The sequence below is a fragment of the Melospiza melodia genome, chromosome 5 (genome assembly GCF_035770615.1).
Source record: "Melospiza melodia melodia isolate bMelMel2 chromosome 5, bMelMel2.pri, whole genome shotgun sequence".
NCBI lineage: Eukaryota > Metazoa > Chordata > Aves > Passeriformes > Passerellidae > Melospiza > Melospiza melodia.
This window is the reverse complement of record NC_086198.1, coordinates 81,597,147-81,619,134: the sequence shown is the minus strand read 5'-3', so window position 1 is coordinate 81,619,134 and position 21,988 is coordinate 81,597,147. Positions and strand designations below refer to the sequence as shown.

Here is a 21,988-nt window from a genome sequence, read left to right as displayed (position 1 = left end):
GAATTATCATGTTGTAACTATTTCTCTTTGTTTAAAAGAGCTGTCCAAACAGGGTTCTGAAATAGGTTTTAAAGAAATGTGAAACTCATGTGACTGCTGTTGCCATGGCCTGTTTTTAAGGTGTTACAAGCATACAGTAGTTCCCCTGGGGAATGAAATGGGAAAGGGGTTAATGATTTTCTGAAACTGTGTTGATGCTAACAAGAGCTACTGAGTTTTCAGTCTCTGTAGAAATTGAACATTTTCAGTGGTTGTGGTTGTAGAGCTGACAGATTTAGACCTAATTGTCACTTAAAACAAAGTATGTCATTGGTGTTAACTCTTAGCTGTGCATTTATTAATACAGAGGTAGTTTGCTGTTTGGAATTTGATCTAAAAAATCTGTTGTTGGTTTCTTTTTGAAGGAAAAGCAAAAAGTAAAAACCAAAGTTAGAATTCATAAATAAGCAAGAAAAAAAGGCCAAAGTCAGAATTCATAAGTAAGCTGTGGTAAACCCTGATACCCCGTATTTTCCAAGCCTTTTGTATTTAAGGAGAACATAGCAGTACTTGTGTTCTTGCAGATGCCAGATTTGGGTTTTATTGAGCTGGTTTGCTGTAAACAGACTGGCTATTGTTTCTCTTGTCCACAGGAAGAGTTTAAATTTATGTGCCGTATTCATGAGGTAGTACTCAGAAATACCATTCTACTGTAGCATGAGATAAATGCATAATGTATTCTGATCATTTTAACATATTTCTATTTCATTAGGCAATAATGCAGCCTTACCAAAGTCAACAGAAGAACTAGAAAGTACCTTGAGGACTGACAAGGTATTTGTTATTTTGAAAATTTTTACTGCACTGTTTCTTGCTTATTCATACATCTTGCTAGGGTTTCTTCCTGTACCTTTTGATTTTTGTGCAGCAAAAATGAAGATTTAAAAATTTAAACTGAAGAACTTTCAAAAAGTAATTTTTCAGATTATTCAGCTGTAGTTTTCTAAGCAGCTGGCTTTTAAATTGTGGGCTGTCCATGTTATTCTGTGTTAGGAATAATTCCCTCCTTCAGCCATACTCCTTCTGTGATTGAGACATTGAAGCTTATTTTTTTAAAATTGGTCATACTGTGTGCATGTTGCTTGATAGGGCCTGCAAAATAGTCACCCACACCCCAGCTCTTAGGGCTGGCAAGTTATTCCTTTGAACCAGTAAACAAACCTACACTGCTGTGCATTGTGTTGCAGCACTTCCTGGCCAGTCCTCAGTCACACATCTGTGTGTGTGAGCAGCACTTGCTGCTGCTGTGTTCTGATAACCACAGCCCCTTATCTGCTCTCCCAGAAGGGTGGGGCACCCTGCATCATCCAGGGTGTTTGGGCTCATGGTCACCTATAGCCTGTGTAAAACCAAAGGTGGCTCTGTGTGTCTGGGCTGTGTTCCATAGCAGGCTGGATTCCACATGGTTTAATTCTTCATTCAGAGGCAGGAGTGCGTTCATGTATCCTGCTGTGCTGTGAGATTAAGCTTTTGAGGGATAACACGGTTCAGAGATTCAAGCATCTATGAAAGGGTGGACTTCAGGAGAGTGGAAGTCAGCTTCAGTCTGGTGGGAGTTATTGATAATTCCACCTGCAAACAGCTGCACTGTTTACCAGCATAACATGGTTCTGGAGTCAGTATAGCCATAATGTAGTGCTGTAGCTGGGTTTACAATTTTCAGATCAGACTTAATACACTTAGCTCCATGTAGCGTTATTTATGCTATGGTAACTTTGAGCTGATCTGCAACTTCTTTTTTTTTTTTTTTTTTTTTTTTTAAAGCAAACATAAAAAAATCTGCCTGAAACACAACTTGAAGGGAGATCATTGTACCTTGTTATACATAGCAGATCCTTTTTTTCCATGTACAGATGAACATTTCTAGGCTATTGCTTGTATTTGGAACTCTTGAGTAGGTGTTGCCCGTTGAATTCCTCAAATCTGCCTTTTTAAGCTAATCTCTGATGCTAATGTTAACTCTAAGGTCAAATCTAAATACTGTACTGTTGAACTTAGCTCTTACTGTTCCTTCTTAATATATGTGCTGATGTCTTCTAAAGAAAGCTTTTGAAGACGTTTATAATTCATGATAAGACAATGTTCATCGGGACACGCAGGAGCAGAGTGAGACATACTTGTTCTGAATATCTGCAATATTTGTTTATTTTCATTTTGTGCTTAGTCACAACAGCCTGAAAGTGCAAGAAGTGAAGAAGGATCTGTGGATCTTCAGACTAAAGAATTGCAAAAAGGTGATTTTTATGCTTGATTGCAACTTAGTTTCATGCTGAAGGGACTAATACTTATGATGGGAGGGTTGCAGATTTGTTATATATGGCATATAAAGGAATTGAAGGAAGCCTTCATAAGTCTTTAACTCTATCTAGAAGTTCGGGGGGCCTTCAGTTTGGTTTGTGGGAAAGGATGGTTAGACTTTTCTTCCAACATGATATGCTGAAAGTAGGAAAGGATTTTATAATTTGAGATTTAATAAAAAGTCAACTGCTAATATTCTACTTAAAATCACTAAATAAAGAAAAGCATTTGTTCAGGAAAGATAGAGAAACTTCTCCCAGGAATGGCTTTCATCCATATAGGTTTTGAACATCCTGGTTTTAGGGTGCTGTGACAGGCCTTGTGAGAATGTGAAAATAGTAAGTACTACGGGACAAGTCATAGAGAGTTTACAGAAAATTGCTGGGTTTTTTTCTTCTTAATCTCCAAAAGATTAAAATAATTGTGGCATTCACTCAAGTTTGAAGAGCAGTTATAAGTAGGTAATCATCTAGTTAGAAACCTCAGTTAGTCACCTTGGATCTGTGCTCAGTGATTACTTTTCCATGTATTTAAACTAATCTTCAGAAGGACCAAAACTGAAAAAGAATCCATTCCTCCCAAACCCAATTTATGCATTGCAGTTGTTTGGCTTTCCTGTTAAAGCAGAAACAAACGCCTGCTTTGTGCCCATCTTGATGGATTTTGTGCTCCAGATGTGTTACAAAGATGTTCACAGCGCTGCCAGATGAGAGCTAATCCTCAGTTATTGGAATAGCAAGCAGAACTAAAATGAGTCCCAAGAGGTACCAGTGTGACTGCTGCTTATATTGTCCAGGGAGGTTAAAGATGCATTTCCTCTGACAGAAAGTTGCAGATGAAGGCCTACATGCTATGAAGGGACATACTGTTAAGCTCACTGCTAAATTTTTAGACATGGAAAGCAAAAACAGCAATAAGGTCAGATATGAGCATTGGTATAAAACTTTGGAATTCTTTTTTTATTCTCACGGTAGGTCAGATGCATATACCTGGTTATAGGGTGGTGTATATGCATCTGAGTGATAAGAGACATGCTCTGCTCACAAGAAAGCAAATGTAAACCCTGAGAATTGGTTAGAAGAATGTAGACATCAGAATGACAGATCTAAAATTTGAACAGGTTTTTCTGTACTGTGAGGTTTCTTTGAAGTGCCTTTAAAACTCTGCCACTTTCCATCACTCAGTCACCCAGCCAGACAGTACTTAAAATTTTAAATGTGCAGATTGAGCTAGCTGAGATAATCTTGTTTCTTGTAAAATGTTTAACAAAAGTCCATTTGTTGTGTAAATCATGTTGGATGTGACATACTGAAGACTAATGCTTTGTAGATCTTGGTAGAGAGGTTTTTTCTCCCCCACAATAATCTCTCTTATATGTATATATGCATGCATATATACATACAGCTCAACATACGTAAAAGGAAGTTGTTTAAAAGACAAATGTGTGTCCTGTCATGAGAATGAACAGCAGACACAGTAGTTTAGTAGTCCAAGATTCTTTGGAATGTAAACAAATCATTGCTGTTTGAGTGGGTAGGAGCTAGCTCTTAATTTGACACTGCTTTAAAAATTGAAAGATGTGCAGCTCAGCAGTATAGCTATGGAAGAATTGTTGCTAAAACATGGAGATATAAGAAACAAGCTACATAGTATATAAAACTCTATATTAAAAAAAATGTGGTTTTATTTGATTTTAGGTTTATGTTTTTAAGGGAAAGTTGCTTGGAATGTTTCAGCAGCTTTTTTTAATCAAGGTATTAATTTGGTGCTTTTATGAATCAGATTTTAAGAACACTTGATAGAGCAGCTTCTTTATAATTCTCTTTGTGTATTGAAAGTTATGGAATTCTTTCAAAACTCCAGATCACTCATTAACTGTCATAATTATTTTCCCTATTTTTGTGATATGGAAGGCTGAGGCTGTACTTCATCAGAGTATAGTGGAGTTTGGCAACTGAACAATTTCCTTATGTGCATTCTGTCAGCTACAGGTATTACTAGTACAATTATGCAAACTTTAGTTCTCTGAAATTATAATGTAGCTTAATCACGTTCTACTTCATCCCATGATCCAGAATCTAGGATTGTGATGGATGAAATTCTGATTAAGATGGTGGAATTATATTTGAAATTTCAGTCACCATAAATTTGAAATATGACAGCCCCTTAATTACCTGTATTTCAACCATAAGGTGATTCTCAGTTATCCTGTGCTGAGGAATTCATATTCTTGTTTTGTTTTGTGGGTATATAAATATTGTTAAAGAGAAGATTGGATGTCTTTTACTTCTGACATAGAAAGTTTTATGTAGTTTCAGATTCTCTGGAATCCTTTCAGGGAGGTGAAGTAGAGGATACTGTGATACTTTGCATTTGCTCAGCTTTTCTAATTGTGATAAATTATTTTTAGTAGATATCCCGCAGAGGAATATTCCTTTAGAAAGAGAAACTTCTCATGTAAGTACTTGTTTTTTAAATTTGTTTTATAAATCTATACTGTATTTCTCTTACTTGAATTTACTTCTATTTACATTAAGTATTCTCTAAAGGAAAATATTATTTTTGTATATGCAGAGATTATGTTTATTGAGACTCTGCAGCTGCATAGGTTGATGTCTAATTATTCTTTCAAATCTGCCAGTAAATAAATCTTGCATAGTTATTCTATAGTCTGTGACTATTTCGAGGCTGTTAATTGGCAGAAAAGAGAAGCTTGACTGATCTCCATGAGACTAGAGAAAAAAAAATAGGGATTATTCTTGGAGGTTTATATCACAATTAGAAACCTATTTAAGGCAGTCTGCTGTCTTTCACAAGATTTTATAAGAGGCATAACTCTTGCCTTGCAAATGTAAACTTGCAAATGTAAAGTGTATCTTTTGGAGCAAAACTAAGGCATTTAATACAGATAGCAGGCTGAAATTGTGTTTGTGGTTAATTAAACTCAGGTAGTAAATATATTTATTACTATATTGAAATGCTGGTTGGCCACATTTCTGATGCTAATGAGATAATTCTGTTGTTCCTGTGGTAGGAGAATGTTCTTTAAACCCAGAAATACTCTTTGTGATTTACTGTGATAAAGTACTTTTAAAACATGTACTAGGGTGCTTAGTTCTGATCTTGATAGAGACTTTTTTCAATAAAAATATCAGTCAAAAATTTTGAAAATATGGCAGGTTTGAAGTTTTTTGATCATTTTGTTCTATAGTAGGAATGTTACTTGAGTCCTTTGTAACAGCTGCTTTCCATTTTAATGTATGTTGTGCTTGGAAGTAGCCAGTAGGGAAAAGTTTCTCCCTTCTGTGTTTATAAATTTCATGGAGAAAAAAAGAAGTTATCCTTCTTTGTGTTTTGTGTGTAGGTGGAAAACTTGGCTACCCAGATAACAGAAGAACATAGATCTGGAGGAATTCAACTTAAATCTCCAGAAAAAATGGATGAAAAAAAGTGTAAGTGATACAGAAGTACAGGAATTTCTGCAAAGCTTTTCTGTGAGAAAACCATGTTCTACTGTGTCTAGGCCATAAAATGGTATTTTTGAGAAAATAGTAGAGATGGGTAAATTCCAATCTCCAAAGCAATTTATACTCCCAAAATAATTTCTAATATTTCAGTTAAGATATTTGATAAAAATATTGCAACAAATGTAATTACTGCACAGAAGAGCATTATAGTCTTTTTCTCAATCATAGGTGAAGAAACATTTTTTGTTCAGTCTATAAAATAATTACTAATTTCATCCTTCTAAAATAAAAGATAAGGAAGCTGATCATTAGGAAAATCTAAACTTTGTGGGGATGGATGCTTCCTTTTCTTAGGTGGAAAGAAATAAATTTTAGTGTAGCCTTTTATTTGTCTGCAAGCAAAAAGTGAGGAGGAGTATAGTCCATTGAATGGCATAAACATTTCTAAATTTCATTTAGATGCAGCTAGCATTAAAATAAGTTGGGCATTTTGTTGATATAGTATTTACAAGACTGACAATGTAATACCTCTTCAAGCTCTGGATTCAACTTCTTATGTCTTTTCAGCATCAGAAAAATTTAGAAAAAAGTTAGTATCATTAATAATAGCATTTTTTCATAAGGGCTTTTATTCCTCTTCTAAGAATTGTGATCTGATGAAGTGAGTGATTAAAAGTCATGTATTCATTAGTGTCCCACATAGCATTAACAGCTTTCCCTGTCTCTGGGTGAGTTGAAGTTGAGGTTGGTGTTGTATTTCTTGATGTGTTACTTACCACATTTCAATTTTGAGCTTATCTTTAAAAACAAACAAGCAAACAAAACAATCCACACCTGTAATATATAAGAAACATGTAATTCTCTTCTGTTATTGTGTTGTCTTCCCATTTCAAAGAGTGATTAGAATAACTTTCTGTTCATATTTTTGGTAGTAAGAGACTATTTTTCAGACTTTTGAATTTCAGTAATAGTGAGCTGGTATGTAGGTGACACAAAAACATGACAAATGCAGAAGACACTTTTTTAACACTTCAATTGTCACTTGCTTTTGCAGGCAACAAGCAGATTTCTCAGGATGTGCTAAAAGATGATGAACAAAGTCAGTGTTCCAAAATGAAACCTGGTAACGTTAAGGTATTTTCAAGAACTCTTATGTTCTGCAATTGTAAATAAGATGAAAATCTTAATCATAATTTCTTCAGCAGTTTATTTTTGGAGATGTTTCCATAATTAAGCTACTTTTGCATTGTATTGAGTACAAAAGAACTGATTAGATGAAACTTTTCAGTAAGGGAAACAATTAAAAAACAAAAAAGGCAAGTGTCTGTGTGGACTCTTTGAGGTGTGGAAGTGTGAGAGGACAGAGGTTGGGAGCTGGGGATCTCATGGAGCATTGTTGGATGCCAGCACTCCAGTCAGTTCAGTGTCTGCATGGGTGTACTGATCTGAGCTCTTCAAGAGGGTGTATTGCACTTTTCCTGAGTTCTGCTAAATCAGAACAGGAATTAGGACAAGATAGATGCTCTTTTTAGGAGTATATGCGGTATATTTGGGACTGCCTCACCCACTGATTTGTGATGAAGCTTCTCAACATTAAAGCTTTTAAGAGACAGTACAAAACCTTGATGAGTAAAATAACTGCTCATGTATTGGTGTGGGGTGTTTTTTTTTAGCGTAACTGGCCATGATTTTTAATGTGTAGTAAAGCATATTTCCTCTCTTGTTTCAAAATAATGTAGGACGTTATTTCAGGTGATGCAGCAGAAGTGTCCAAAGAAATTGATGTAACACAAACACCTCCTAGAAGTACTGTGGAAGGAAAAGGTAATTAAACTGCCCATTATGGCAGATTTTCTGAACCCATATTGAATGCTCATTTCTTTTCATTTGAATGATTTTTGAGAGAAAGTGGGAACTTGATCCCAGCAAATATACTTGCATATATTCTCCGGTTGATTTCTGCTCTATTACTGCTAGCAAATAATGCATTAATTTTAGTTTCTTTAATGGTGAGAAAAGTTTTGATGCTTTTGCTGTTTACCACCCACTGGCTCCATTATTGCTTCAGTATGTATCTTGGGTAGGAAAGCCAATGGGAATTAAACAGGTAGGTGGGGAAAATAGAACAACCAGCATTATGTGATAAGAACATCTACCTCTGACTACAAGCAAGGGCTGTCCTACGTAAAAATCCATGACATAACCATCAGATCAGTTTTGTTTGTTTCTGTAGAGTAAACAACCAGAGAAGAGTGCAAGTTGCACTGTTGTAATTGACTAAATTGCACTAAAATAAATAATAAAATGTGGTGTGTCCACATAATTAATGTGGCTTTGTTACTTCAGTCTGTTTTTGTGGGAGCACTCTGAGAATGTTCCCTGCTGTTAGTTTGGCCTGTTAATAGTTTTGTTTCTCATTGAGCAAGTTGACGAGTCTGAATCTGTTCTGCAATGTGCTTTTGTATCCTCAGCTTCCTGTTTCATGGAACGTGTGAGAAAAGGGAATAAGGGCTTGTATTTGTCCTACCATTTTATAGTATGTCACAAGTGTGAGCTTTTGTTCTTACCTTAAAATAGAAGACCTCCCTAACTCATCTGGCATTAGTGGGAAGCATTTTGGCAGATCAATACACTGTTGCTACAAGGCAAGCAGTGTTGATTTCTGATGGGTGTTTTTAGGAAATTTTGGGCTAAAGAATGAAATACCATTTTCACTGTTGAGGTTGTGGCTTTTATTAGTTCTTTTGCCTAATAAAACAAAGGTATACAATTTCTTTTTTTTTTCTTATGTGTGAAGATGAACCTAACTTTGAACGGGAAATGTCTGAAAAGAAAAAGCACAGTCCAGAATCAAATGAAAATTCTCCAGAGGTGAGTGATCTTATTCATGTTAACTCACTGAGATAGTGCAGGTTCCCAGTACTCTTTGTGGTACAAAACTATTTTGTTGACAGCCATATTAAATTGTCTTCAAAAAGTACTAAGGACTTATGTAGCTCTGTCACAAAGTACAAACTCACAGACCATAAAACATCAATGTCTCAATATGGAAATAGGACTAACTCCCTTCCTAGGCTTAATAGTGCTTACAAAATGTCTAGAAAGCAATTATATAGAAATCATATTTTTTGAAAACTTGGTAATTGATGTGGACAGTTTAGTCATAAGCAAATAAAACTTGCCTTTTAAAATACTATCAACAGTTTTTAAAGTCTTTATCTCCTAGGCATGTACTTGAGATAATCTGCAGTATGGGTTATAAACAAATGTCTGATCCCTCAAGATTAAAATTGATGTTGGCCCCTAGAAATAGACACTGATCTCAGAAAGGTGTTGACTTTCATTGTTTGGGGATTTTTTGCCTCAAATTTGGAAGAAGAAGAAAATTTAAAGAATATGTTTTTATATTTGTTCACTCAAGGCTTGAGTCTCTAAGAACCATTCTGGGGGAGATATTGCTAAACCTCAGTAAATGCTGAATGAGGCATTTAAACTTTCCTTGTGTATAAGAGAAAGTCCTGTTGTGGATTTTGCATCTGACTTTGTTACTTAAAAGTTCTCTTTCAAAGCTTAAAACTTCAAAGGAAGGGGCCCTTTTTTGCTAAAGATCCTGTTTATACAAAGAATTCAGCAATCTGTGTATTGGGATAATTAGAATAATAATTGTTTGAAGCACTTGCTCAACATACAGGATGCAGCCTGTGCTATATGGCACTGGGAAAAGGGGCTCATGGGATGTAAAGTCTGGAGTTCTTGTATGGGGTAAGCCAACAGCATTTGTGACACCAAGAGATTTTGGGGCTAGGGGAACAGAAGGTACTGCATTCTCAGACATGCTTTGTGCCTCAGTCAAACCACTGAGAATTTTGTATAACTGGGAGTTGTCTTCTTTCTTTTCACATATATTAGTGGATTTCTTAACGCACAGTGTCTCTTGCTATTAAACTTGCCTCATCTGGTTTTTTAACTGAAAAGTACTACTTCTGCCACTGTCACATTATGAATTCAGTTAGTAGTCTTTGTATTGTATTGCTCAAAAGTCCGTTACAGGAAGCAAAATATTTTTGTCCTTTACTTTTAATAGGAAAATCAGCCTGTAGTAGTGAAACGCAAAAGGGGCCGGCCTCGTAAATACCCTCTTGAAGCAGTACAGCCTGGTGGTAAGTAGCTCATAGTACCTGTGTGGGAAAACAAGGATAATAGTGACATTCAAGTTCTGAACTCATATTTCTTCCCTCAGGTGGGGAGTCAAAAGCTGATATGAGCACTGGGAATGTAAGTGCCTTTATTTTGTTTGGGTGCATTTAAACACAGTATTTCAAGAGCCATTTATCTGTTTAACAGTTAACAGCATTTCAGAAATATCTTATGGAAAACTTGATATTTGAGTTCAGTCTAAGCAAACAAAACTTATTAATAGTATCTCTTAATGTAGATGACCTTTGTAAGCAAAATATAGTGTTAATTCAGAATGTAGCAAATTACCTACCAGCTTCACACTTAGTTCACTTAATACAAGTGTTATTCTAGCTAGCAATATATACCTGAGTGCAGGGTGAGTTTTTGGTGGTGTGCATATGTGACTTTTAGTTCGTGCTGGGAGTAATTTTGGCCTGAAGAGCAAGGGTGACTTTATTTCAAAAATGAGGGGTTTTTCCCTCTACTGAATATATCATAATAATAGCACATAGAATCTTTTCATAGCTGTAAAATAAAATATTATGTAAAGCAGTTGTATTACACATCATGTGAGAGATGGAGACATAGTGATGAGTAACCTAGGGGCTCATGAAACATGTCTGTTTTCTAAAGCTCAGTGGTAGTTTTATTTCCTAAGCCCTGTGAAGGATATTCACAGCTAGGAAGGTGGTCTGTTGGTATTGTTTCTGCAATCCAGTTGGATTACAGCACAGGACAGTGGTGGGTCAGGCATGTTTGTGGAGTGCAGCCAGTTAGATTTATTCTGGTTAAAGGCTTCTGTCTAGGAAATGCCTCTATTTCAGAATCAATGGTATTGCATAGAAAAAGGTGGATTTTAAAAATGAAGTTGTGTTGAAACACAGGTTTTCCTACTGCTTGCCTGGTGAGGCAGCAGCTGGCATGGCTGTTGGAAATCTTGGGAATTTACCTAGTTTATGGATAAAAGGAATTATTGTCTCTGCTAGTTCTGTCCTCATATTTCAGGCAGTCCTTTGAGTCCTGTCCCCTCTTACAGGTTGACTGGAATTCTGTTTCAGAATTCCTAGTCTTTCCTGGTTGATTTTTTTTTCAATGTTAATTTAATGAAATGTAATTTGAACTGGTGTGGATTTTGATATTTGGTTTTTCTGTTTTGGTGTTGTGGGTTGGTTTTTGTTTGGTTGTTTTTTTAGGATGTTTTTTTTGTCCAAATAATGATTAAATTTAATTTTTAAGTCACCCCCAGAAATAGGTGTACCTTGGCACCCTCAGTACTGGCACAGAATCATCTTGTTCTGGTTCAAGTGTTCAGAGGTCTGGTACTTCCTAGTGATGAGTGAGGGGTTGGTGTGAGCTGCAGGCTGGCTCAGGGAGGAGTGTCTCACCTGAGACAGGAGGGCAGGACGTTTCCCCAGGGCTGCTTTGGGAGCACATTGCTACTTTAGGGGAACCATAGGCATCCTGGTGTGGTCATTCAGTGGGGAAAGCACTGAAGTTTTTGGGCAGTCATAGGATATTGTGTAATTATATATAGCTTTTTCTGCATACTGAGTAAATAAACAATTTCTGGTGACTTATAGTTCTAAAGTGACTGTACTAACTTCTTTGTTGATAATTAAATACTTGGAAATGTGTTTGACTGAAACTGCTTTTATCTTTTGTGTCCTTTATTGCAATGACTTTAGTGTCAGGTTACTAAAAGTGCTGTGATTTGTTTATGGGCTGATTTGTTTCAGCTATTTATCAAAATGGAAAAAATGCCTCCTACTCTTAAACTACAGTAAAAACTTTGTGCACTCATTAGTGTTCATGTTTTCTAGATTTACAGATCCATTCTACATTGAATGTGAGCAACTTTCTGTGATAATGTAATGCAATGCTGAATTTTCCTGATTTTTTTTTTATTAAAAAACCCATTTTTTTCATTTCAGCCGCAGTCTCCTACCTCTGCAAGTAGAGGGAAAACACCTCAAACAGGTAAGCAAATTATACCTGCCTCAACTTGTAAAATGAAAGGTGGAAGAAATGGAAGAGGATTTTTACAAAAATCACATGAGTCCTTCATCCTGACATCATCTCTGGCAGTCAGTGTGTTATTCATGAATGAAAGGCTCTGAAGAAAGAGATGAAATGAAGACTTATGCCTAATTGCTACCAAGTGTTTAGTTCCAAAAAAGAGCAGCTTGATAAGAACTTATCTCAAAGATGTAGCAGCACTGCTCAGTGCTGAATAATGCATTGCAGAATATACCAAATGATTGAGTAGGCTAAGTAGATGGCAGAGCTTCAGAGGAAGGTAGGTGCCCCATCAGACTGGCTCTTAGTGATTGTTTTCCATTTCTGCATGTTACCTTTCGTACACTGACTGTCAATCACACTTCCTACAATACCTTTCAAATTTTATTCTGCTAATTGTTGGATCTGTGGATATGTATCTAAAGATCTTAGGGGTATCTTGAGAGGATATTTCTTTCCCAATTGCTGTAAGATCTTTGGAACATGGTTGCTTAGCTTAACTCATTTAAGTGCTTCAAACTAAAATACAATTAAGTGAAATACCTTTCTATTTCTCTTTTCTAATTTTTCTTGTGTATAGAGTCTGAACTGCACTGGTTGTTTAAATGTGTCTTTTTAATTATGGCCATTCATAAAAAAAACTTTTTAAAGCCATTTTAGGAAGCAGGTGAACTGAAAAGTAGATTAAAATGGTTTTAAACAAATGCCAACAAACAGGCAGAAAATCTGAGAAACCAAACCTTCAAAACAAATCATCTGGAATTTCCAAAAGCTTAGGTTTCTACCGATATACTAATCTGGCTGCACTGAGCATATGGGCTGTTTCCTATTTTCTCCACATTTGTTAAAATGTCAGCTTTAATCCATATGCTTCAGAATTGTCTCTGGAGGGTTAGCTCATTGTGTGGTACTTGACTTCCATGAACTGCCAAGAGAACAGACAAGAATGTGAGAATGAAATGAAAGTGCATTCTGCTTTGCTTTTTATTCAAAAGCACAGACACCTAACTGTGTACTTGAAGTTTGAGTGTGTTATGCAACATTTCTATTTTCCAGGTAACAGGCTGTTGCTATTACAGCAAAGTTCAGAGGAATATAAAGGGGAATGCACTGTTAAATTTTTCATCCTGTATTAGCATTCATGGGCATTAAGCGGTTGAGAACAACTGGTGATGAAAAGGAAACCAAGTTGAATCCCCCTGTGCAGTTCACCTACTCTGGTATTTTCTGGGTGTTCTGCATAAGGATTTGCAGTAGGGACAGACCCACATGTGGAGTGGGATGTAGAGTTTTATTTTTGGTCACTACAGCACATGCAATTAAGAGACACATGTTTTCTGAAGGTATCATCCTCCCATAACACTAACACTGAACTTGAAACTAATTACTTAACACTAATCAACAGTTGCTGCTCTAAAATTAGTATGATTTTAGATACTATGTCTTAATATTTTTATACTTATCTTTAGGCGAAATGCTACATTTTGGTATTTTACAGAGGGTAATCTGTTAAAGGCATGTCATGGACCTAGGTGGGATTATTCTTCAGTCAAAAACCCCTTTGCTACAGATTTGCCCAAGTGAACCAGAATTATGAAGTATCTCTTTTGAACACAATAGAACTAATACTGATAATGCTGATTGTATTATGCATGTGCTTATGTTGTGTGTAGGGCTTAATACAGTGGACAGTCCAATATTCTATTTCGGTTATGTTTTGAACACTTAACTATATTTCTGTTTTACTTCATTTGCATTTGTATAAAAGTTTTCCCCATAACCTTACAAAGGAGTGCCAAAAAGCTTGTGAGTTTCAGAATATGTTTCTGCTCTTTGAGATCTATTTTAGATCCTTTGCTTTGTCATTCTTTTGTTTTCTCACTCTAATGGGAGAAAATTAGAATTTGTGTCCTCTCTTATTTAGCTTTCAGAAATTAGACAGCAATTTTATGGCAGGGGGAAAAATATATAAAAACTTGCTTTTATTTAGGTTTCTCTTTTTTACTGCTAAGGATTTGTATCCTTGCAGTGTTGGAGATAATTCCATTTGACAGAGTTTAAAAGCTTTGTAAAATAATCTCTCTCATCACAAAGTTAGGATAGAAATAGTAACCATAGAGAGAAGCCAAGTTGAGACATGGGATGTAAAGTTAAAAATCTGTTTTAACATGTATAGGTTAGCCTGTAAAAATTACTGAGTTTGAAGTAAGAAGTGTTTCAGCAGAGAAAGTCATGTAATTCACATGAAAAAAAGTTTTTAAATAGTATCTTTTTGAGCTTCATCTTAGTCATCTTGGTATGAGAACAGTTAAGCACTAGAACAGGTCACCTGAAGGAACCATGTTCTTGGAGACTTTAAAAGTTGGACTGAACAAGATCTTGTGCAAGATTTGATCAATTAATTCTTTGAACAGGAGATTGGACTAGGTGACCTCTAGAGGCCCCTTCTAAGCCAAATTTTTCTATGATTCTGTGATTGGTAGACAGTAGTTAAAGGGGGTAAGTATCTTCTGCTTTTCCATTAAAACAAAACAGCATATGCAACAAAGCAATAAATACTGTCAGACATATAAAGCCTTAGTACTTAACAATTTAATCATTGTCCCAGTCTCTGTATGTAACAAAGTACAAGAAAGCTATTTTCTAAATTAGAAAGAGACTTGAAATATTTTTAGGGCAACAGTGATGTTTACACAAAGTTGAGAGAGTATGAAAGAACTCCTTTTAAATTGATTGGTAAAAGATTTGAAGATCAGGATCAAGTTTTATTCTTTCCTTTCTTTTTAGGTACAGACATATCTAATAAGAAAGAAACAACAAATGTAAGTGTGATTTGTAAATTTACAAGCAGTATATAATGAAAAATGTCTGTCTTCTGTGTAAAGTAAATAGTTCTTGACTTCTATGGTTCCATTTTGTCTCTTCAGGAAGATGAAGCTGAGAAGGCAGAACTGGTTGTGCGTAAAAGGGGAAGAAAGCCCAGGCGCTCTCTGGTTCAATCTGAGGAAACGGGTAAAAGCATGAGAGGCTGTGCCACTCCTAACAGAATCAGAAAATACTGCTGTGCCTTTCTGTTTACTAATAGCAACAAGATAAGCTTTATTCAATTTTCCTTTCTTGAGGAAAAATCATTGAGTTACAGCTAGTGTAAATATTATGTAAATATGTGTAAATTGCTGTAATCTCATGTCAGAATTGCTACATCCCAGATGCTTCTATAAAGCCTCATGAATTTTCTATGAATTCTGGCTGTGAGCTGTGTAAGTAAACTGTGGTGAATGTGTTAGCAAGATTTAAGTCAAACAAGTGTGAATTAAAAATGTTGAAATATGAAGGAAATGGAAAATTACTTACTGAAAATGGGACTTGTGACTAGAATACCTTTTCTAAATTAAGTGTTCATATCCTTTTGGAGGCCTTTTGGAAAATTATAGCATATGTGTAAAATTTTAAATGGACAGAAACACTGGAGCCAGAGAAGAAACGTCGGAAATTGACTTCTTCTGAAGATGAGCTAAAAGAGCAAGAGGAAGGTGAGGAAGAGGATGGTGAGGAAGATGATGACGCGCATTCTGGGGCCACAACTAGATCAGCCACAAGATTAGAGGCTCAAAGGTAACTGTGTAGACACTCCAATAACAAGCTTTTTTTCTACCTTATTTTTAGGTGGTGTGGGGTTTGTTGCAGGGAAGAGTTGTGACTTCCTGTTTAAATGGATAAGAGCTTCCCAAATATTTTTCATTCTAATTCTAGTACCACTCTTCAAGGAATGAAGGGACAAAAGGTGAGGTTAAGGGAAATTGTCAGGGTCTCAAAAGGCATACTTGAGTATGTAGCAAGGTAAGAATTGATCCTATTGGCACTCTTCATCCTAGTGATGCCTCAGAATTTAAGTCTAAGGACACTTGGTTCTGATGGGTAAAGTGGGACATCAGAGTTGACTGTGCACTTCACCATTTGGTGTTGGAACAAGTTGAAAATAAAATTATCCCTGTTGGTTTCTTTAAGTACGCTGTCCAAGTTAAATACATCAATCTGCAGTACTGGAGGACTTTAGTATGGTGATCTGCAAGCTTGGAAAGCAATCTTGCTGTGAATGACAAGTGTGGGTAGCAAGAGTTCTGTTTTCAGGAAGCCATTCTTCATCTGCCTTAGCACTGGTCTGCCTTTTGGAGGCATACTGAATTCTAGCAGAGCTCATCCTCTTGATCTTATTGTGGAAACAATGAAACAGCAGCTCTGGGAAGTTTTGATGTGTGTTGCTGTCTTTCAGAAGAGAATTGAAGTGCAGGCATTTTTTTTTATGTTGATGGTGGGATTACTTTCAATTTACTGTATCTACTTCCCTCTTAAGGATATTATGTTTTATTGTATATATTATATGTTAGCCACAGTGCTCTTGAACTGATAATTTCAGAACTGAATCTGAAAGTAGTTACATGATTCTTCATTTACATAAAAACTGTGAAGGTTTACCACTACTGCTTAGTAAACAACAGTTTTGTTTTGGTAAAGCCACAGGGACTTCCTTTAGTGTCACATAATTGTTAACTCTAAAATTGTAATAAAGGATTAGGTATTTGTGGGTTTATTCTGCTTGCTTGTGGAAACATCTGCTTTTTTTATAAATGTGGGGTTGTGTCTCAGATTTCCAATGCTACCTTTCTGACACTGATTGCAACAAAGCATTTCTACCTTAAGGTGCTGTGTACAGTATGCATTTTATAAATAGCATCTGGGAATAAGTCTGTGGAAGAGGATGCTTCTTCATATTCAGCATTGCTGGATTTCTCTGACTTAAGTCACCTGTTTTCTTAACTATTAAATTAATCACCAATAACCAGATTTTCAGGTTTCTGAACTTGTGGATACCAAGACTTACATACTATAGTCTGAATTCACTCATGTTCTTTTAAACATAGACACTTATGTACAAAAATTATTGCAAGATTTGGTATGGATTGGTTTTGTTTTGGTTTTCTTTGTAAATACCAAATACTGACAGTAAAGCAAACTTTTGATTCTACATTTGATACAAAAATACCCAGCCTGGCTTCGCAGTGTGTCTTGAAGCAGGCAAATACGGTTTTGTCACTGTTTCTTTTGGCAACTTTGATTTACTTGTTGCAAATACTGTGCAGTCTTGATTATCTGCACTTGGAATGCAAGAAGAAATTGACTTGGTAAAAGTATTTGGTTATATATAAATTCATCATGCTTTTGTGTTACAGAAAAAAGGCCAGCAAGCCAACCACACGTGCAACTTCTAAAGGCAGCAGTCCAAGTTCAGTTTCTCCTAGAAAACGACAGAAACTAGCAGCTAAAAAAAGATCTCCAAGTGATACAAAAATTAATAAATCTCCTCCATTGACACAGTAAGTATTAAAGTTGAATTCACTTTGAGGATTTGTTCTGGAAGCCAGTACAGTGATCCTTTCCTTATATGTAACATACTGCTTCAAAATCTGAACAGCAGACTAGTTTTGTTCTGTTCTCATGTGAATTATAAAAGCTTTTAAAGGATTTTCTTCTGTTTACATTTTTTCTTTTTCTTCCTTTATTTGACATTTGGAAGACTAGATTTTTTTCTTATATCCTTGGAAACCTCTTGGGAGAATCTGAAAATGCTGTTTATGTAGTATTTTAACTTCAGCTGTGATTCTTTCCTGGATGGGGGGTAAGAGCATCGGTGGTTCAGATTAAAGCTAAATATGATGACTTGATTCTAATGCTTTAAAGATCTAAGATCAGCTGATAAAAAGAGGAGAAACTGAGAGCCCTTATAACCAAGTTTTGAATATATTTCCCTTTCCCTCCTTTCCTGTTATACTTTTTAATTTGCAAAGCTGAGATCATAGTGCAGAATCCCAAGGGAATAAGTAACAGACGTGGTGCACAGTTGCTCTGCATCTTGTAGTTTACCTGTAAAATGTGTTGCATGCCAAACAAATGTAGCTGTCATCCTTTCTGAAATGTCTCAGTGTCTTCAGGCTGAGCCTGGAGAACTTGTGCATTGTGCACTGATGACTGTCACAGTACACCTCAGCTCCATTATTTTGTGTGGTTATGAATGGCCAAGAGTTTAAACCCATTTACAGTTAGTTACAGCTGAAATATGGTGACTATATAGATGAGTGTGAATGCACAGGGTATGTGAAGTCTGCCCCTTACTCCCTCTTGTGTATGCTGGGCTTGAGACACCGTTGCTGCTCTTTGTGAGACAGGGGACAGGATATTGAAGTCCATTATGATCTGTTATAAATCCACAAATCTTTCCAGAGAAAGAGAAGGAAGAATAGAATCCTAGCCCCAAATGGTACATGTGGAGCACTCTCCAACATACAGAATCAGTACCCCATTTCTTACTAAGAAGTGGGTTTTAGTAGTAAGCTTTTATATAATATATTAGAGATGGACAGTTTAGTTCAGCTCTGAATAGAATTGTGCCTGACCACTCTTCATTGTGGAAATAATTATTATGTTTTTCAGGTTAAAGGTGCAGTCTGCCAAGCGTAAAAGGGAGGACAGCCCAACAGTGGTACGGAGAAAAGGCCAGCAGAAGGCAGAGGAGGCACCACTAAAGAAAGCAAAGCGATAATCTTTACCAGCCAGTACTGTTCTTGGAAGAGACAAAAGGAAAACAAACATCTGTGCTTCTATTTTTTTTAAAGCAAAGGGATTTGCACGTGCTTGTTTCAGAGCTCTAAGTTAAACAATGCAGTACTTTTAAGTTACATTTTAAACAGCTTTATAAACTATTGTTTATACAAAATATTATGTACATTTATTTCAGATGAAAAATAAGTTTACTTTGTATCTGAATGAAAAACAAAGTAGTTATATATTTTATCACTGACTTGGAAAGTTGGAGTTTCCCAATGTGACATGCTAATGCAGATGCTTCCAGCCCATAAGGCACCCATGTGCCTACTAATACTTTGTACATAAACTTGTAAAAATAGGTTGTATTTTACTCTGTGTATGAATCTGATCAATGATGGACATTTTATTTATTATATGGAAAGCATTGGTCTGTAAACTTTAGTACATATCTTAGGGTTTTTTAATTATATATTTTACATTCTATGCAGATGTCAGTAGGAAACTTCCCCTCCGCTCCCCCAGGGCTGTCTAAAATCTGAAGTTCTCTAAAATATGCTCAGACAGTTGGTAAAATATTTTTCTCGCATGCATTAAAGTAGTTTAGCATAGTGAAAGGGACTTGGCTCCTTTCTGTTCACATTTGTGGCAAAGTACAGCATTTAAAATGTAATCTTACTAGATTATATTTTCACTTGGAAATTTACTACCAACTTCAAGAAATAAATAGTACTAGGTTAGATTTATTCACAGTCAACCAATACCACCCTAAAATGAAAGTTTTATTTTGCAACTAAACACGTGTTCTTTTGGTATTTATCTTTTTCAACAAAGAGGGACCCATTGAAATCAAATGTCACTTCTCCTAACTATAGAGCTTCAGCATTTTATGTTACATTTTATACACAGGTATTAAAAATAGAAGCTGGTATTATTGCCAGAATCTTTTTTTAATGTATATTAACTCTGGTAAGAGCAAATGTTCAAGTGAAGTTGTATATAAAGTTAAACTTTTCTTATGATCAAATGTGTCTCTTGTTATGATGTGATGAATTGCCAAACAATCTGAGATTATTTTAAGTGTTTTGTTGATATTCTGGTTTATAATTAAAAAATATTTTGGGGGTTGGAATTTTACTTTTTTTTTTCTTTATTTCTCTTTTTTTTGTGAGGTTTTTTTTTTTTCGAACTTGTAAGGCAAATGTTTTGGTCAGATATTCTGCTAGGTTTCTTACTGAGATTTTTGTATAAAAATATAAAATGTTTGCCAAAAATCTGAGTTGCCATATTTTATTTTCCTGTAATTGTTTTACTGGGGAACAGCTTGTCTTTACACATGTGTCTGGTTGGAGTCATGTCTATAAACTTTACCTGGTTACTGTCTTTAAAAAATGTTCACAGGTGCTTACATGTTAGATACGTAAACAGTAGGGAAAGTCTGTTTGCCTGCATTAGGACACTATAAGAGTGCTCACATAATACTTTTTTAGGTAAATTAGTCTGAAAGAAGAAAATACCTTGCCTCTGAAAATTAATTCCTTTTACTTTCTACCTTAACTCTGCTGCCATAGATGCCTTGCTAGCATACTGATTGATATATTCCTTTATGTTGCTAACACTGATGTGTATGCACAGCTGTAGGATAAGTTGAATCTTTCCTTTTTTCCATTTTTTCCCCTTTGCCCTCTGCAGCATGCATGGACTGAATTTGTATATTTTGTCTCAGCCTTTGGGAAGCCTTGCCACTGCACTCTACATTTATTCTCTCTGCTGGTAGTACCTGTCCTGCTGCTCCAGGACAGTTCATATTTGCCTCTTTCACAAGCAGAGCTCTTCTGAGGGATTATAATGATTGACAAAGCTCTGACTTGTGTCAGATCCTTTTGACTGGCTCTTGTCTGATATCTCAGTAGATAAACAGCTCTGAAGATCAGTGTCAGTCTCTCAAAACTAAGCTCTTAAGGCCTACTGTCCTTTCCCCTAGTGATGGATTACATTTAGGAATAACATCTAGCAGCATCTCATGTATGGAATGTATCTTTGATTGTTGATTAAGTTTTTCTGTAATATGAAAGCATTAAAGGAATTACCTTTCTGCAGGACATCCACTTTCACTTAAAGAGAGGGTAAAACCTGCCAGTTCCACAGACTTTCAGCTTATGCATATTTTTCACTTGCTGCCACCTTTCTTGTCAAGAAAAGCCAATCACTGTCAATCCCTACTGGGAATTTTTTCCCAATGTTTTTTTTGCTCAGTAGTTTCAAAGTGTCATCTAAATTACTGTTGCACTTTACAGGAACAGTACTGGTCTGCTGTAGTTAAGCAAAACTTGCGAGGTTCAGGTTGGCCATAAGGAAGGGTTTCTTCACTGAAAGGGCAGTTAAGCCTTGGAACAGGCTGCCCAGAGAGGTGGTGGAGTCACCATCCCTGGAACTGTTCAGGAGTGACTGGATGTGGCACTGTGCTGTGTTTGAGTTCACATGGCAGCATTTGATCAAGGGTTGGGCTCAATGATCTTGGAGACCTTTTCCAGCCCTTGTGGTTCTATGATTGAATGTTCACAACCTCCACTTCTTTTGTACCTTCTGTCACCCAGAACCCTTCTGAGCACGACAGGCAGGGGAAGAAGAATCTGTTTTCCTTGGGTGTATGCAACAAGAGTCATGTTAAGGCCAAGTAGTGGAGAGAAGAGTAGGGCACAGTAACTCTGACACTGGTTATGTGGATGATTATGACTGGATTTATTGCTGACACAGTATCTGAGTATTGCCAGTGTAAGACAAGCAGGTCTAAAGGGTTTATACATCAGCAGGAAGAGCTAGAAGTGTTTGCACTCTTTGGCTTTGCAGAATCCACAATTACTATACAAGCACCTCTGGAGCTACTTCAGAATTTTATCTCATGTGACAGTTCTTCCTGCAATTCTCACCTGGTTTTCATCTTGGGACAAATCATACTGCCTGTAAAAGAGTCTTCCTCCCTTCCTCCCCCTCCCTCTTTGCACCTATCTTTTGCCACAGACACGCACAACCCATCTTCAGAAGTGAGGTTTGTACTCCAGCTTGAATCTTGACATATGCCCAAAGCAGTGACACTTTCCTAGCCCATGCAAATTTAGAGAGGTCAGGAGAAAAATACTGTCTTGCATTGTGTTGAAACAGAATGTCCTGGAAGTGTTTTGTGGAGAGATTTGCTCAGGGCCGTTTGGTGCAATAACATGGCTAGGCTTCAATCCCAGTCAATTCCTAAACCACTTGGCTGGTTTTTATGTTTTAGTGGCTGTTTGTTCTTCCAGTTCCTTCTCTTGGGACAACTCCATTTCTCTGAATATTAAAATACTGAGTGTGCAGAGATGTGCTGGTGGAAGACTGAGTTCAGCTCCTCCCAG

General features: G+C 36.3%; 1 protein-coding gene across 2 annotated transcripts in view; it reads left to right on the top strand.

Moving 5' to 3' along the window:
• BOD1L1 (biorientation of chromosomes in cell division 1 like 1) overlaps positions 1-19,736 on the top strand; it is a 36,250-nt gene extending 16,514 nt beyond the window's left edge. Inside the window, exons 11-25 of one of the 2 annotated variants that reach the window (XM_063157652.1) lie at positions 752-813; positions 2,204-2,273; positions 4,751-4,794; positions 5,702-5,789; positions 6,859-6,938; positions 7,544-7,628; positions 8,602-8,675; positions 9,889-9,964; positions 10,045-10,079; positions 11,915-11,960; positions 14,787-14,821; positions 14,927-15,011; positions 15,461-15,614; positions 17,231-17,374; positions 18,489-19,736. In XM_063157652.1, the coding sequence (XP_063013722.1) occupies positions 752-813; positions 2,204-2,273; positions 4,751-4,794; positions 5,702-5,789; positions 6,859-6,938; positions 7,544-7,628; positions 8,602-8,675; positions 9,889-9,964; positions 10,045-10,079; positions 11,915-11,960; positions 14,787-14,821; positions 14,927-15,011; positions 15,461-15,614; positions 17,231-17,374; positions 18,489-18,597 (1,187 nt within the window). In that variant the 3' untranslated portion in view covers positions 18,598-19,736. Of the gene's footprint in view, positions 1-751; positions 814-2,203; positions 2,274-4,747; positions 4,795-5,701; positions 5,790-6,858; positions 6,939-7,543; positions 7,629-8,601; positions 8,676-9,888; positions 9,965-10,044; positions 10,080-11,914; positions 11,961-14,786; positions 14,822-14,926; positions 15,012-15,460; positions 15,615-17,230; positions 17,375-18,488 lie in introns of both variants that reach the window. The other variant, XM_063157651.1, reaches the window with a different exon arrangement.
• Positions 19,737-21,988: the final 2,252 nt, after the last annotated feature.